The sequence below is a fragment of the Coturnix japonica genome, chromosome 19, assembly GCF_054131305.1.
Source record: "Coturnix japonica strain WE chromosome 19, WE-NBRP24, whole genome shotgun sequence".
In the NCBI taxonomy this organism is placed as follows: Eukaryota; Metazoa; Chordata; class Aves; order Galliformes; family Phasianidae; genus Coturnix; species Coturnix japonica.
In genome coordinates, this window is record NC_140681.1 from 2834608 (window position 1) to 2852659 (window position 18052).

General features: G+C 53.1%; 1 protein-coding gene across 18 annotated transcripts in view; it reads right to left on the bottom strand.

Annotated features, from left to right (window-relative positions):
- Positions 1-18052, bottom strand: part of LOC116654273 (uncharacterized) — a 93636-nt gene that overhangs the window by 57375 nt on the left and 18209 nt on the right. For 8 of the 18 annotated variants that reach the window (XM_085520180.1, XM_085520173.1, XM_085520165.1 and 5 more), the window contains 5 exons: positions 14009-14260; positions 10215-13856; positions 3934-9298; positions 1080-3781; positions 140-404 (listed from right to left, as the gene is read on the bottom strand). Coding sequence is in view for 9 of the 18 variants with exons in the window: in XM_085520166.1 (XP_085376292.1) it covers positions 1190-2050 (861 nt within the window). In the remaining 9 variants the exon portion in view is untranslated. The remainder of the gene's footprint in view (positions 1-139; positions 405-1079; positions 3782-3933; positions 9299-10214; positions 13857-14008; positions 14261-18052) is intronic. The other 10 variants (XM_085520175.1, XM_085520167.1, XM_085520177.1 and 7 more) reach the window with 9 other exon arrangements.

Sequence of the window (18052 nt, forward strand, 5' to 3'; positions counted from 1 at the left end):
ACAGATCAGATGGTAAGAAAGAGGGAATTCTACGGCCACAGCAATAAAGCGCGCAGAAAGCCCATCTGTTGCAGACAGAGGAGTGAGCCGTGCTTAACCAACACTGCTTCAGCGCACGCTTACAGTAAGGCACACCTACCTTGCGCTGGCCACGCACGAAGCTCGTGACGCAGCTCCAGGCGGCTCTCCTGGGGCCCAGCTTCATTTCACGGCCACTCACGCTCTGCTGCTGGACATTCTGCAACGGAAAAGCCACCGGATGCAAATCCCATCCCTCGCAGATGGCATCAGACCTCCGCTCTCATGGCAGTCACCACCGCCCTGCCCTGGGCAGCGCTTCCACTGCCCTTGCTCCTGCCACAAGACACCAACGTCTGCTTCTAACGCGGCTCCACCATGGGATCCTGTATGCAACAGAAAAACACACGGAGGCTGCCAGCCACTGCAACACGCGCGCTGTGAAACCCCTGGCACTGCTGAGTCCCAAGAGCAGAGGAGAGAAGCGTTTGCCTGCCATGGACGGGCTGCGGCGGGATTGAATCCTGCCTTCGAATCGGGACACCCCCAGGGAGAGCCTCCCTGGGGACCCAAAGACTGAAATGGAGGCAAGGTAACACTCTGCTATAGAAAGGGAAAGGGGAACTTCACAGAATCCGAGACAAAGGGTAACTGCAGATAGTTTACATTTAAAAGTGCAGGGATAGGGGGAATTACAGACACTTAGTCAAAATAAAACCAGAGAAGAGGGCAATAAAGATAAGAAGAAATTGTCCGGAGACCTCTGACAAGAAGAAGGATTAGATACCCCCGGGCAAGATGATGCTGACATGGGAGAACGATACCAGCAGATAACACCAAGAAGAAAACAGAAGAAGAATTTCACCCCAAAACAACGGCAAGGGTCGCGGGGAATGGGGTCCTAGGGAATGTAATGAATATGTAATCAAACTGAGGAGGAGACTATTGATTACGTATTAGCTTAACCTATATCTGTAACACACTTTTCTCCTTACGGTGTGCAAGTTTGGTGGAGCTCTCCCGCTTGCACCCGGCGCTGCGCAACGCTGGAATAAACATACCTGCTTTAGAACCCATCTTTGGGTTATAGAGTTTGATTCCGCAAGTCATCTTCCTGCCGCACAGCCCAGCACGGCCGGAGCCGCACCACACGATCCGGGCCGGGGCCGGCTCAGGCTCTGCCTCCAGGCTTTTGGGGCCGGCCGGGTGACTCCGCAGCACAGCGAGACCGTGGAGCCGCCCGGGAGCCGCCTCTGGGTGCCGGCAGCGCCGCGAGCTCCTCCCCCGACAGCCCCTCCGTGCCCCCGCCCCGAGGCCCGACCCCGTTCGCAGCACAGAGCCCGCTCCTCCCGGCCCCGCTCATGGCCGCCATGCCGCCATGGCCCGGAAGTGCTCTCCGCCGCCTGCAGGAAGCACTTCCTGTCACTGGCACTGGCACTGTCACGTGGCTCAGGCCGGGCTGGGGCCTGTTGGGGGGGGGCGGCTGCCGGAAAAGGACCCAAAATTCACGTCTCATTTCGTGTCTTTCCTCTCGCTTTCCTTCCTTTACCTTCCCCTTCCCTTCCTTCCTTCCTCGCCCTCGTCCCCTTCCCTTCACCACCTCCCTGTGTCCATTCCAGTGCCTGGCCACCCTTTCTGAGCAGTAATACCTCGTAGTGTCCAGCCTGAATCTCCCCTGTCGCAGCTTGAAGCCATTCCCTCTGGTCCTATCATTAATGACACGAGAGAAGAGGCCGAGCCCCAGCTCACTACAGCCTCCCTTCAGGAAGTTAGAGAGAGCAATGAGGTCTCCCCTGAGCCTCCTCTTCTCCAGGCTGAACAATCCCAGCTCCCTCAGCCGCTCCTCATACGGCCTGTGCTCCAGACCCCTCACCAGCTTTGTTGCCCTCCTCTGAACGCGTTCCAGGGCCTCCATGTCTTTCTTGCACTGAGGGGCCCAAAACTGAACACAGCACTCGAGCTGCGGCCTCATCAGTGCTGAGAACAGGGGGACAATCACCTCTCTGCTCCTGCTGGCAACACTGTTTCCCATGCAGGCCAGGATGCCCTCGGCCTTCTTATTATACAGCAAAGGAATCCCCTGAAAAGGAAACCACAATATCTGGCAACATGAAACAAAGTTCTGATTCGTAAAAGACTGGCAGCAAGGCCTGAATCTCTTGTGTCATCTGCTCTTGATGTATCACATTAGCACTAGGTGGAATGCAGAAGCTTCCTGAGACGTGATAATCAAAACCTAGTCCAATGCCTTTAAAAAAGCCTTTAAGAGATTACTCCCCCTTGTCTGTTTAAAATAAACTTAGGTAATACAAAAGGTTGGAAAATTTTTGGACAGCTCCCCAGGGCCGGGCTTTGGAAGGCCGTATTGACGAGAGTCAATCAAGCTCCGGCTGCAGGCGTATATGTGTGTGCCAGTTCTTTAACACAGTAGAAATCACAACTTGCTGCATGATCAAAATTCTACATGTGCTACTCCTGAACCCCAATGACTTCCAACGGTGTTAAATTACCCCTTGATCTCAAAGCAGAACAAAACAACAAAATGCCACACCAATAGTGAATACATAAAAACAAACAACTCCTTGGGCCTCAAGGGGAGGCTGATGCACAGGCCACGGCTGCCAGCGTGCAGCTGGGCTTCCCAGGGCAAACAGCAACACACGGTGCATCCATCAGAAGCTGAAAGAGCCCTCAGGGAAGAGAGGCCAACTCAAGGGGCTGAGCACGGGACACCCTTCTTCCTGCCGGGCTGCTTCCCCTCCTCTGGTTTCTTTCTGTCAGTCCTCAGAGAGCAAGGAGATGCTCACAGCCTGTCACCAGCACTTACGGGTTGGCTGAAAGGCCACAGGTTGGGAAGACCAACAAGGAAACGGGGGAAAACCTGCACTGCACCATGTCAAGGGAGAGACGTGAAGCCGACCGCTTCATCGCCCTGCGATTGCCAGCCCGAGCGAGGGACGTTCTGACCAGCTACTGAAAGAGGCAGCACCAGGTTTAGAAAGTTCGCTTCAATTTTATTGCGTACAAGAAGATTTGGCTTCTATTTATTGCCCCGCCCACACCCCAAAATGAAACCCCAGTGCCCAGGATTGCCGCTTAGCAATCAGTCACTCAGCCTCCAGTCAGACCCAAGGAGAAGCCAAACCCCGGGGCTACGTCACCTCCTCCCTCTCCAGTCCCAGCCAGCCCTATTTCAACCTAACCCTACACCAGGCCTGGACCTCAAGAGACACACCCTGAAGGAACGCAGCGTCTCCAGCTCTTGCCATACACCAAGTCCTGCCTATGTGAAGCCCTCATTGCTTCTAACGCAGCACAAGTCCTTCCTGTCCAGTTCACTTCCATCATCTCCACCGTCCATGACAGGGAAAGCACGGCTGTGCCAGTAAACTGGACTGTTGAGTCAGCAGCTCTTGGTGCCACCTCCGAGGAAGCGTTGCAGGTGGTTCTGCTGTCCTTTGTAGCTTCTTGCTCAAGCCCTCATCGTTGCTTTCTGCTTTCCTTCTCGGCTTTCTTCCTCAGCTGAGTAGCGCTTGCCTTGCCTCGGCAAGCTTGCTGCAAGAGGGAAAAAAGAGGCACTATTTCACTCACGCACGCTGCCAGCACAGTCTGACTTAGAGAGCTGCTCGCAAGATATCCCTGGGCTACGAACCCAAGAACAAGGAAGGACACAAAAGTCACATCTGCATTGTCTGTTACCGCATGCCAAGGAAGAGTCCTCACACTCGAGCACTGCCCCACTTGCAGCTGAGGGGAGGAGGAGCTGGAAAGGACAGGTGGACAGAAAAGAAGGGAAAAGCTGAAGAGGCGAGAATCAACTTCTCCCCGAGGCAGATCACACCTTTGTGGCCACTCTTTTAGGAATGCTCACCATTCCTAATCCTAGCGTTAGCAAGATGAAAATTCACCACCTACCTTTTCACGCTCCTCGCGTACGCACTGAGGGCCGTGCCGTGGCTGTGCTGCACAACACCAGCGACTGAAAGAAAGCACGCAGAGAGCGGATCTGTTGCAGACAGTGCCAGGAGCTGTGCTTGAACAACGCTTACGGTAAGGCACGCCTACCTTGCAATGGCCACACTTTGGGAGCTCTGGGACACAGCCACGTGTTGCTCTCCTGAGTCCCAGCTCCATTTCTCAGCCACTCACGCTCTGCTCCTCCATGTTCTGCAAAGGAAAAGTCCCAAGAGGGAAATTCAGTTCATCGCAGATGTCATCAAACTGTCAGGGCAGTCGCACTCATTGCTCGGGGTGAGCAACCAGCTGCGTGCTTACCCAAGGAGCAGCGGTTACTTTTACTTGAGTGTAACAGCCAATGCCTGACTGCAAGTACGAACACTAACCTATGCCTAACTCTAAAATAACAACAGAAACCTATACCTAACTCTAAAATAACAACAAAAACCTATACCTAACTCTAAAATAACAACAAAAACCTATACCTAACCCTAAAGAACAAACAGGAACCTATGCCTAACTCTAAAAAACGAACAGGAACCTATCCCTAACGCTAAAACTAAACTGAACACTAACACTAACACTAATCTAACACTACCATCAACAAAAACATAACAAGCACCTAACCTAACAGGGGGAAGATGGAACTGGGGGCCCACAGAACCAGAGGAGCAACAACGTGGAGGAGAAGATGATGTTAAATAATGCCACCCAGCTAATGCTGGGGGCAGGGGCCGCGCAGCAGGAAAGGAGCCGAGTGCCTGGACCAGCGATGGTGAAGCTGTGACCATGCCAACGCGGGGCCTGGCACGGTGGTGTGGTGCCAGGCCAGCTATGCCGCGGGCGGATCCACGTCCATGGGCTCCTCTGGAGGGGGATCCACCTCCATCGGTTCCTCCGGAGGGGGATCCACCTCCATAGGCTCCACATGGGTGGTGGTCACAGGGCTGGTCCAGGCATGATGGATAATGGCTCTCTTACCCCTCCTCTGCCTGATGGTCATGGCGGGCCCCCTCCTCCTTCTGACTCCTAGGGCCCCCAGCTCCATCCTCCCACCAGAAACTTCAACCCTCGCCCTCTTTGCAGCAGGCATGGCTGTTAACTGCCACAACTGTCAGAGGCATGCGGCAACGGTGACCACGGTGACATGGAGAGGGTTCTAAAATGGCGGCCGCACTGCTGGCACTGGAGTTCCACATAGGATGAGGAGGGGGCTGGAGGGCAGGGCATGGTACGGGAGCTACAAGGTGCTCCCTGTGCCCAGCGGGCAGCCCTTCTCTCTGGCCAGCAAGAGGGCACAGACCAGCCGGCCCCAAGTAAAGGGCCCTCGGCCTCCTTCACCCTCCTTCACCCTCCTTCACCCTCCTTCACCCTCCCCCTTCTTCCACAAGGGAATCTTTTTGGGCTGCCATACTGTTGTGGTTTTGTATTTTTTTCTATTGGTATTTCACATCATAACATCATCTGGAGATCATAGATTGATCAGTCAATCATATTGATCTAGATAAGTCCGTGACACAGACGCAGCACGCAGCAGCTCCTGATGGGGCTCCTGAGCTGAGCACCAACAACGGCAGGCTCCAAAGGGGACCTGACTACGCCTGCCTCCTGGGACACACAAGCTCTGCTTTCCATAGTCGCACCCAGCGCCTCTCCTTGTGCGGCACCTCGGCGGATTCAACCCTTACCTACAATTAAGACCTCTGACTGAATTGGAATTCCAGTCACTCTGATTACACCCCACATCCCTGCTGCAGGCCCTCCCACATGCCCACGTGCTGCACCCAGCCACACCGGCTGCCACAGCCCCGCAGCCAGGCGGGGGGTTGGTGCTTCATGATCCTTGAGGTCCCTTCCAACCCGGGTCATTCTGTGATTCTGTGATCGGGTTGAAGGGGCTGGCACTGCCCTGAAGGTGAGCGAGAGAAGTTGGCAAAGGAAGGGTGAGTGGCGGGATCCGAGGAGGGCGTTTTGTGTTTGTGTGCGTGTCTGTTGTTTGCCTGATGTGTTTGTGTGCGTTGTTGTTTCAGGTGTCTGAGTGAGGACTCCCTGTGGGAACTGGCAGCAAGCAAAGGAATGGATCGACGGGCCTGGGCGCCGTGTTGGACTGCGGCTGTGGAGCCAACGAAGGTGTGTCCAGTGTCCTTCCTTACATCATTGACTATGTATGAGGTGTACCTATATCTGTGTAACCATTTTACAAGTCAGGGTGCAGGTTTTTGGTGGGGTCCTGACAGTTCCTCAGCTAGAACCCTCTTACCCCTTTGAGACAGGCCGCTTCCGTCTGTAGCTGTCATGCCAGGAGCCAAATAAATTGCCCCATGGTGAAAAACACCAAGACTCCTATGTCTGCACCGACTCTTTAACCATTTGTTTAAGAGGTGGGTTTTTAGGTCCAACTCAGTATCCCTCCCTGCCACTGAAAGTACAGATGCAATAACCACCCGCACACCTGTTCCTTCGATTACCCGCCCCAGTCCCCTGAAATCATCTTTGATAGCCTTCAGGCTTTTTTTACTAACTTCTTCACTGCCAGCCTGAACTATCAGCAGGGGATAGTAGACAGAAGGGCAGATCAGACTGGGAAGTCTCCCAGCAATGTCCCTGACCCGTGCCCAGGGGAGGGAGCACACCTCCCTGCGGGTAGGGTCGGGCCAGCATAGAGGGCCTTCCATTCCTCGCCAGTAGGGTTGTGCGCCCATGATGGCAGTAATGAACAAACTGCTGCATCACAAAGATCTTGGCCTGATTAGAAATCTTTGAGTAATGCTGTTACAGCAGACAGAATGTGCTAAGCGCAAGTAGTCTCCTGCACTTCACATCCTTGCTACTTTGTTCTGGGTGTTGTCACTGAGCAGCGTCTAACACAAATTCTGCCCCGGTCAGCTGGCTGCCTGAGCTTGAGCCCTGATGGCAACACTGTGTGCTTACCCAGGAGCAGCGGTTACTTTTACTTGAGTGTAGCAGCCAATGCCTGACTGTAAGTACGAACACTAACCTACGCCTAACTCTAAAATAACAACAGAAACCTATACCTAACCCTAAAGAACAAACAGGAACCTATGCCTAACTCTAAAGAACAAACAGGAACCTATCCCTAACGCTAAAACTAAACTGAATACTAACACTAACCTAACACAACCATCAAAACAAAGAACAGAGCAAACACCTAACTACAACAGGGGGAAGAAGGAACTGGGGGCCCACAGAACCGGAGGAGCAACGAGGTGGAGGAGAAGAAGATGTTAAATAATGCCACCCAGCTCATGCTGGGGGCAGGGGCCACGCAGCAGGAAAGGAGCCGAGTGCCTGGACCAGCGATGGTGAAGCTGTGACCATGCCAACGCGGGGCCTGGCACGGTGGTGTGGTGCCAGGCCAGCTATGCCGCGGGCGGATCCACGTCCATGGGCTCCTCTGGAGGGGGATCCACCTCCATCGGTTCCTCCAGAGGGGGATCCACCTCCATCGGTTCCTCCGGAGGGGGATCCACCTCCATCGGTTCCTCCGGAGGGGGATCCACCTCCATCAGCTCCACATGGGTGGTGGTCACAGGGCTGGTCCAGGCATGATGGAAACGGGCTCCTTTCCCCCTCCTCCATTTGATGGTTATGGCGGGCACCCTCCTCCTCTTCGGTTCTGGGGCCCCCAGCTCCTTCTCCCCACTTAAATCCTCACTACATTCCTCTCGCCCTCGCTTCGTGCTGGACATGGCTGCTACCTGCCCAGCACTCTCAGAGGTGAGTGAGTCGGGTGGAGCCGCAGCAACCAAGGTGACAGCTGTGACATGGGGAAGATTCCAAAATGGCACCTGTGCTGCTGGGAGTGGTGTTCCGCATAGGATGAGGAGGGGGCTGGAGGGCAGGGCACGGCACGGGAGCTACAAGGCACTCCCTGTGTCCAGCGGGCAGCCCTTCTCTCCGGCCAGCAAGAGGGCACAGAGAGCTGGCCCCGAGAAAAGGGCCCTCGGTCTCCTTCACCCTCCCCCTCCTTTCATAAGGGAATCCCCACTTTGGGCTGGGCACCCACATGGAATCATTGAAACTACAACCTACTACTTTGCTTCTACAGCAAGACTATTGTACTGAAATACTACTGTACTTAAAAGCACCTGCAATCACACTACACTCGTTTTTAATATTAAACTCTCAAACTTTCATAGCAAATAATAACATCCGCTCACAAAGAAAATGTGGAGAGGCCACAAAAGAGAAATACCACTCATGAAAACATTTGTATTTAGACATTCAAACTAACAACGTACTTTATCTTTACCTAACCGTACCATTCTGTGCTAGAAATACGATGTTTTGCTGTAGAGTATAACTTGGAGAACCCAAAAGCAGCTAAAACCTGCTCCACTCAGTAATTTGACCATCCGCTGATATTTGGTTCTTTTCTCCCTTGCTTTCTAGTTGCTCACTCTTCAGACACACGCAAATCACATTGTCAAGGACTACAAAAACACTGTTAGCCAAAAAATTTATGCTGGCAGAATCTTAACGTTAGAAACGTGTAAATTGGTTGCAAAGAAGAAAGTGAAGACCAACACAGTAACCAAATACTAACTGATACATAAGGCTTCTCTCACACATCCTGAAAACAGAACCGCCAGCCTTAATGAACTTTGCTCTTCAGACACTGACTGAAATGCAAGTATTACCTTGTCATGGTTTAATAATTTTGTAATTTTGCTATCAGTATTCCACATCATAACATCATATAAAGCATGAATAGTTTTACTGAATCTGCAACTTACAGAAGAAGACTACATCTCCCAGAGAACAACACGAGGTCACGGGACCTGGACACTATATTAACTCTGTCGCAGGCTAGACTGACGTCTTTCGAGTTCTGGCGTTCAGGGGAGTGTGTGGGAGCCTTCACCGTTTCGCCTAGATTTACAGTAGGCCTCTCGGTTTCGGGACTCATTCTCTCTCCTATTTTGGTTGATTCGTTAGCTCAGTTTTCAATTATATTGTATTATACTGTGTTATCCTGTATTTCGATATAGTAATTTAGTAAATAAGTGTGCCTCCTTAGATTGTTGCTGCTGTTTTCTTTTCCTAATTAACTTTTTTTCCTTTCGGCCTAGGGCCCCTGCTGGGCCCACAGTCCCTGTCACGGACGCAGGTGGATTTTTAGTTTAAACCGTGACATACCTGTAGCAGCCTGGATCTGGCAATAGTCAAAGAATCCTTTACGTCCAGCTCCTTAGCATCAAAAGACCACAGATACTGCTGGGGCAGAATTTCATTGAAGCCTTCAAAAGAAGCTTGTGTCTGTTCCTCAGCGCCTCGGGAAAGTCTCCATTCTGCTACCAGCCTGGAAAAGACACAGAAGGATCATTTAAAACAGGCTACGCTAACCCAAGTTCATCTTTGTTAGTTTGTTTTGAAATGAACCGTAAGCTGTGTTAAGAAAAATGATGGAAAGTGCTGGGGATAGAGCACTGTGTAACTGTATTCTAATTGTATTCCCAACCTTTACCCTGCGCAAACAATTTTAAGTTAAAACCCTATGTTTCCAACCACTCAACTGCAGAAAGCATTTTAGGCTCCAGCAGAAGGCAGCATCTACTCACTGATGATATTAATGAGAGCACAGGAGTCCCTTGCTGTTCGGAGGAAGAAAAAAATGCAGAGCTGTGTTCATCTAATATGTTCCATATTTGTTTCTGTCAATCACAAAACTTTGCTCTGTGGTAGAAACTCCACTCTCCACTAAGAAAAGGGAGAAAAGCAGGCAGGAGACCCAAAGAACCTGAACCCAGGGAGAAGCAGATATTATGCTGAATTCAAGCCTAACCTGTCAGGAGAACTGGAATCGAAAGGAGAGAACGCAACACAGGACACAGAGTGTGACAAAAGAACATTGCTTAAGCTGCAATCTGAGCTCTGCCCGGCTTCCTCAAAACCAGAAGAGAACGGTCTTCTGCAGGTACTCCCTCCTCTCCATCCCAGTGAGTATTTGGCACAACTGCCAATGCCAATACGTTCCTTCTGCAAATGTCACCGTTTCTGTGAAACCTTTCCAGATGACTCGTGACTAAAGCAATTTCTACTCCCTCATTCCTCAAAACCTTCCCACACAAAAGCCTTCACAGATCAGATGGTAAGAAAGAGGGAATTCTACGGCCACAGCAATAAAGCGCGCAGAAAGCCCATCTGTTGCAGACAGAGGAGTGAGCCGTGCTTAACCAACACTGCTTCAGCGCACGCTTACAGTAAGGCACACCTACCTTGCGCTGGCCACGCACGAAGCTCGTGACGCAGCTCCAGGCGGCTCTCCTGGGGCCCAGCTTCATTTCACGGCCACTCACGCTCTGCTGCTGGACATTCTGCAACGGAAAAGCCACCGGATGCAAATCCCATCCCTCGCAGATGGCATCAGACCTCCGCTCTCATGGCAGTCACCACCGCCCTGCCCTGGGCAGCGCTTCCACTGCCCTTGCTCCTGCCACAAGACACCAACGTCTGCTTCTGACGCGGCTCCACCATGGGATCCTGTATGCAACAGAAAAACACACGGAGGCTGCCAGCCACTGCAACACGCGCGCTGTGAAACCCCTGGCACTGCTGAGTCCCAAGAGCAGAGGAGAGAAGCGTTTGCCTGCCATGGACGGGCTGCGGCGGGATTGAATCCTGCCTTCGAATCGGGACACCCCCAGGGAGAGCCTCCCTGGGGACCCAAAGACTGAAATGGAGGCAAGGTAACACTCTGCTATAGAAAGGGAAAGGGGAACTTCACAGAATCCGAGACAAAGGGTAACTGCAGATAGTTTACATTTAAAAGTGCAGGGATAGGGGGAATTACAGACACTTAGTCAAAATAAAACCAGAGAAGAGGGCAATAAAGATAAGAAGAAATTGTCCGGAGACCTCTGACAAGAAGAAGGATTAGATACCCCCGGGCAAGATGATGCTGACATGGGAGAACGATAGCAGCAGATAACACCAAGAAGAAAACAGAAGAAGAATTTCACCCCAAAACAACGGCAAGGGTCGCGGGGAATGGGGTCCTAGGGAATGTAATGAATATGTAATCAAACTGAGGAGGAGACTATTGATTACGTATTAGCTTAACCTATATCTGTAACACACTTTTCTCCTTACGGTGTGCAAGTTTGGTGGAGCTCTCCCGCTTGCACCCGGCGCTGCGCAACGCTGGAATAAACATACCTGCTTTAGAACCCATCTTTGGGTTATAGAGTTTGATTCCGCAAGTCATCTTCCTGCCGCACAGCCCAGCACGGCCGGAGCCGCACCACACGATCCGGGCCGGGGCCGGCTCAGGCTCTGCCTCCAGGCTTTTGGGGCCGGCCGGGTGACTCCGCAGCACAGCGAGACCGTGGAGCCGCCCGGGAGCCGCCTCTGGGTGCCGGCAGCGCCGCGAGCTCCTCCCCCGACAGCCCCTCCGTGCCCCCGCACCGAGGCCCGACCCCGTTCGCAGCACAGAGCCCGCTCCTCCCGGCCCCGCTCATGGCCGCCATGCCGCCATGGCCCGGAAGTGCTCTCCGCCGCCTGCAGGAAGCACTTCCTGTCACTGGCACTGGCACTGTCACGTGGCTCAGGCCGGGCTGGGGCCTGTTGGGGGGGGGCGGCTGCCGGAAAAGGACCCAAAATTCACGTCTCATTTCGTGTCTTTCCTCTCGCTTTCCTTCCTTTACCTTCCCCTTCCCTTCCTTCCTTCCTCGCCCTCGTCCCCTTCCCTTCACCACCTCCCTGTGTCCATTCCAGTGCCTGGCCACCCTTTCTGAGCAGTAATACCTCGTAGTGTCCAGCCTGAATCTCCCCTGTCGCAGCTTGAAGCCATTCCCTCTGGTCCTATCATTAATGACACGAGAGAAGAGGCCGAGCCCCAGCTCACTACAGCCTCCCTTCAGGAAGTTAGAGAGAGCAATGAGGTCTCCCCTGAGCCTCCTCTTCTCCAGGCTGAACAATCCCAGCTCCCTCAGCCGCTCCTCATACGGCCTGTGCTCCAGACCCCTCACCAGCTTTGTTGCCCTCCTCTGAACGCGTTCCAGGGCCTCCATGTCTTTCTTGCACTGAGGGGCCCAAAACTGAACACAGCACTCGAGCTGCGGCCTCATCAGTGCTGAGAACAGGGGGACAATCACCTCTCTGCTCCTGCTGGCAACACTGTTTCCCATGCAGGCCAGGATGCCCTCGGCCTTCTTATTATACAGCAAAGGAATCCCCTGAAAAGGAAACCACAATATCTGGCAACATGAAACAAAGTTCTGATTCGTAAAAGACTGGCAGCAAGGCCTGAATCTCTTGTGTCATCTGCTCTTGATGTATCACATTAGCACTAGGTGGAATGCAGAAGCTTCCTGAGACGTGATAATCAAAACCTAGTCCAATGCCTTTAAAAAAGCCTTTAAGAGATTACTCCTCCTTGTCTGTTTAAAATAAACTTAGGTAATACAAAAGGTTGGAAAATTTTTGGACAACTCCCCAGGGCCGGGCTTTGGAAGGCCGTATTGACGAGAGTCAATCAAGCTCCGGCTGCAGGCGTATATGTGTGTGCCAGTTCTTTAACACAGTAGAAATCACAACTTGCTGCATGATCAAAATTCTACATGTGCTACTCCTGAACCCCAATGACTTCCAACGGTGTTAAATTACCCCTTGATCTCAAAGCAGAACAAAACAACAAAATGCCACACCAATAGTGAATACATAAAAACAAACAACTCCTTGGGCCTCAAGGGGAGGCTGATGCACAGGCCACGGCTGCCAGCGTGCAGCTGGGCTTCCCAGGGCAAACAGCAACACACGGTGCATCCATCAGAAGCTGAAAGAGCCCTCAGGGAAGAGAGGCCAACTCAAGGGGCTGAGCACGGGACACCCTTCTTCCTGCCGGGCTGCTTCCCCTCCTCTGGTTTCTTTCTGTCAGTCCTCAGAGAGCAAGGAGATGCTCACAGCCTGTCACCAGCACTTACGGGTTGGCTGAAAGGCCACAGGTTGGGAAGACCAACAAGGAAACGGGGGAAAACCTGCACTGCACCATGTCAAGGGAGAGACGTGAAGCCGACCGCTTCATCGCCCTGCGATTGCCAGCCCGAGCGAGGGACGTTCTGACCAGCTACTGAAAGAGGCAGCACCAGGTTTAGAAAGTTCGCTTCAATTTTATTGCGTACAAGAAGATTTGGCTTCTATTTATTGCCCCGCCCACACCCCAAAATGAAACCCCAGTGCCCAGGATTGCCGCTTAGCAATCAGTCACTCAGCCTCCAGTCAGACCCAAGGAGAAGCCAAACCCCGGGGCTACGTCACCTCCTCCCTCTCCAGTCCCAGCCAGCCCTATTTCAACCTAACCCTACACCAGGCCTGGACCTCAAGAGACACACCCTGAAGGAACGCAGCGTCTCCAGCTCTTGCCATACACCAAGTCCTGCCTATGTGAAGCCCTCATTGCTTCTAACGCAGCACAAGTCCTTCCTGTCCAGTTCACTTCCATCATCTCCACCGTCCATGACAGGGAAAGCACGGCTGTGCCAGTAAACTGGACTGTTGAGTCAGCAGCTCTTGGTGCCACCTCCGAGGAAGCGTTGCAGGTGGTTCTGCTGTCCTTTGTAGCTTCTTGCTCAAGCCCTCATCGTTGCTTTCTGCTTTCCTTCTCGGCTTTCTTCCTCAGCTGAGTAGCGCTTGCCTTGCCTCGGCAAGCTTGCTGCAAGAGGGAAAAAAGAGGCACTATTTCACTCACGCACGCTGCCAGCACAGTCTGACTTAGAGAGCTGCTCGCAAGATATCCCTGGGCTACGAACCCAAGAACAAGGAAGGACACAAAAGTCACATCTGCATTGTCTGTTACCGCATGCCAAGGAAGAGTCCTCACACTCGAGCACTGCCCCAATTGCAGCTGAGGGGAGGAGGAGCTGGAAAGGACAGGTGGACAGAAAAGAAGGGAAAAGCTGAAGAGGCGAGAATCAACTTCTCCCCGAGGCAGATCACACCTTTGTGGCCACTCTTTTAGGAATGCTCACCATTCCTAATCCTAGCGTTAGCAAGATGAAAATTCACCACCTACCTTTTCACGCTCCTCGCGTACGCACTGAGGGCCGTGCCGTGGCTGTGCTGCACAACACCAGCGACTGAAAGAAAGCACGCAGAGAGCGGATCTGTTGCAGACAGTGCCAGGAGCTGTGCTTGAACAACGCTTACGGTAAGGCACGCCTACCTTGCAATGGCCACACTTTGGGAGCTCTGGGACACAGCCACGTGTTGCTCTCCTGAGTCCCAGCTCCATTTCTCAGCCACTCACGCTCTGCTCCTCCATGTTCTGCAAAGGAAAAGTCCCAAGAGGGAAATTCAGTTCATCGCAGATGTCATCAAACTGTCAGGGCAGTCGCACTCATTGCTCGGGGTGAGCAACCAGCTGCATGCTTACCCAAGGAGCAGCGGTTACTTTTACTTGAGCGTAACAGCCAATGCCTGACTGCAAGTACGAACACTAACCTATGCCTAACTCTAAAATAACAACAGAAACCTATACCTAACTCTAAAATAACAACAAAAACCTATACCTAACTCTAAAATAACAACAAAAACCTATACCTAACCCTAAAGAACAAACAGGAACCTATGCCTAACTCTAAAAAACGAACAGGAACCTATCCCTAACGCTAAAACTAAACTGAACACTAACACTAACAATAATCTAACACTACCATCAACAAAAACATAACAAGCACCTAACCTAACAGGGGGAAGATGGAACTGGGGGCCCACAGAACCAGAGGAGCAACAACGTGGAGGAGAAGATGATGTTAAATAATGCCACCCAGCTAATGCTGGGGGCAGGGGCCGCGCAGCAGGAAAGGAGCCGAGTGCCTGGACCAGCGATGGTGAAGCTGTGACCATGCCAACGCGGGGCCTGGCACGGTCGTGTGGTGCCAGGCCAGCTATGCCGCGGGCGGATCCACGTCCATGGGCTCCTCTGGAGGGGGATCCACCTCCATCGGTTCCTCCGGAGGGGGATCCACCTCCATCGGTTCCTCCGGAGGGGGATCCACCTCCATCGGTTCCTCCGGAGGGGGATCCACCTCCATAGGCTCCACATGGGTGGTGGTCACAGGGCTGGTCCAGGCATGATGGATAATGGCTCTCTTACCCCTCCTCTGCCTGATGGTCATGGCGGGCCCCCTCCTCCTTCTGACTCCTAGGGCCCCCAGCTCCATCCTCCCACCAGAAGCTTCAACCCTCGCCCTCTTTGCAGCAGGCATGGCTGTTAACTGCCACAACTGTCAGAGGCATGCGGCAACGGTGACCATGGTGACATGGAGAGGGTTCTAAAATGGCGGCCGCACTGCTGGCACTGGAGTTCCACATAGGATGAGGAGGGGGCTGGAGGGCAGGGCATGGTACGGGAGCTACAAGGTGCTCCCTGTGCCCAGCGGGCAGCCCTTCTCTCTGGCCAGCAAGAGGGCACAGACGAGCCGGCCCCAAGTAAAGGGCCCTCGGCCTCCTTCACCCTCCTTCACCCTCCTTCACCCTCCCCCTTCTTCCACAAGGGAATCTTTTTGGGCTGCCATACTGTTGTGGTTTTGTATTTTTTTCTATTGGTATTTCACATCATAACATCATCTGGAGATCATAGATTGATCAGTCAATCATATTGATCTAGATAAGTCCGTGACACAGACGCAGCACGCAGCAGCTCCTGATGGGGCTCCTGAGCTGAGCACCAACAACGGCAGGCTCCAAAGGGGACCTGACTACGCCTGCCTCCTGGGACACACAAGCTCTGCTTTCCATAGTCGCACCCAGCGCCTCTCCTTGTGCGGCACCTCGGCGGATTCAACCCTTACCTACAATTAAGACCTCTGACTGAATTGGAATTCCAGTCACTCTGATTACACCCCACATCCCTGCTGCAGGCCCTCCCACATGCCCACGTGCTGCACCCAGCCACACCGGCTGCCACAGCCCCGCAGCCAGGCGGGGGGTTGGTGCTTCATGATCCTTGAGGTCCCTTCCAACCCGGGTCATTCTGTGATTCTGTGATCGGGTTGAAGGGGCTGGCACTGCCCTGAAGGTGAGCGAGAGAAGTTGGCAAAGGAAGGGTGAGTGGCGGGATCCGAGGAGGGCGTTTTGTGTTTGTGTGCGTGTCTGTTGTTTGCCTGATGTGTTTGTGTGCGTTGTTGTTTCAGGTGTCTGAATGAGGACTCCCTGTGGGAACTGGCAGCAAGCAAAGGAATGGATCGACGGGCCTGGGCGCCGTGTTGGACTGCGGCTGTGGAGCCAACGAAGGTGTGTCCAGTGTCCTTCCTTACATCATTGACTATGTATGAGGTGTACCTATATCTGTGTAACCATTTTACAAGTCAGGGTGCAGGTTTTTGGTGGGGTCCTGACAGTTCCTCAGCTAGAACCCTCTTACCCCTTTGAGACAGGCCGCTTCCGTCTGTAGCTGTCATGCCAGGAGCCAAATAAATTGCCCCATGGTGAAAAACACCAAGACTCCTATGTCTGCACCGACTCTTTAACCATTTGTTTAAGAGGTGGGTTTTTAGGTCCAACTCAGTATCCCTCCCTGCCACTGAAAGTACAGATGCAATAACCACCCGCACACCTGTTCCTTCGATTACCCGCCCCAGTCCCCTGAAATCATCTTTGATAGCCTTCAGGCTTTTTTTACTAACTTCTTCACTGCCAGCCTGAACTATCAGCAGGGGATAGTAGACAGAAGGGCAGATCAGACTGGGAAGTCTCCCAGCAATGTCCCTGACCCGTGCCCAGGGGAGGGAGCACACCTCCCTGCGGGTAGGGTCGGGCCAGCATATAGGGCCTTCCATTCCTCGCCAGTAGGGTTGTGCGCCCATGATGGCAGTAATGAACAAACTGCTGCATCACAAAGATCTTGGCCTGATTAGAAATCTTTGAGTAATGCTGTTACAGCAGACAGAATGTGCTAAGCGCAAGTAGTCTCCTGCACTTCACATCCTTGCTACTTTGTTCTGGGTGTTGTCACTGAGCAGCGTCTAACACAAATTCTGCCCCGGTCAGCTGGCTGCCTGAGCTTGAGCCCTGATGGTAACACTGTGTGCTTACCCAGGAGCAGCGGTTACTTTTACTTGAGTGTAGCAGCCAATGCCTGACTGTAAGTACGAACACTAACCTTCGCCTAACTCTAAAATAACAACAGAAACCTATACCTAACCCTAAAGAACAAACAGGAACCTATGCCTAACTCTAAAGAACAAACAGGAACCTATCCCTAACGCTAAAACTAAACTGAACACTAACACTAACCTAACACAACCATCAAAACAAAGAACAGAGCAAACACCTAACTACAACAGGGGGAAGAAGGAACTGGGGGCCCACAGAACCGGAGGAGCAACGAGGTGGAGGAGAAGAAGATGTTAAATAATGCCACCCAGCTCATGCTGGGGGCGGGGGCCACGCAGCAGGAAAGGAGCCGAGTGCCTGGACCAGCGATGGTGAAGCTGTGACCATGCCAACGCGGGGCCTGGCACGGTGGTGTGGTGCCAGGCCAGCTATGCCGCGGGCGGATCCACGTCCATGGGCTCCTCTGGAGGGGGATCCACCTCCATCGGTTCCTCCGGAGGGGGATCCACCTCCATCGGCTCCACATGGGTGGTGGTCACAGGGCTGGTCCAGGCATGATGGAAACGGGCTCCTTTCCCCCTCCTCCATTTGATGGTTATGGCGGGCACCCTCCTCCTCTTCGGTTCTGGGGCCCCCAGCTCCTTCTCCCCACTTAAATCCTCACTACATTCCTCTCGCCCTCGCTTCGTGCTGGACATGGCTGCTACCTGCCCAGCACTCTCAGAGGTGAGTGAGTCGGGTGGAGCCGCAGCAACCAAGGTGACAGCTGTGACATGGGGAAGATTCCAAAATGGCACCTGTGCTGCTGGGAGTGGTGTTCCGCATAGGATGAGGAGGGGGCTGGAGGGCAGGGCACGGCACGGGAGCTACAAGGCACTCCCTGTGTCCAGCGGGCAGCCCTTCTCTCCGGCCAGCAAGAGGGCACAGAGAGCTGGCCCCGAGAAAAGGGCCCTCGGCCTCCTTCACCCTCCCCCTCCTTTCATAAGGGAATCCCCACTTT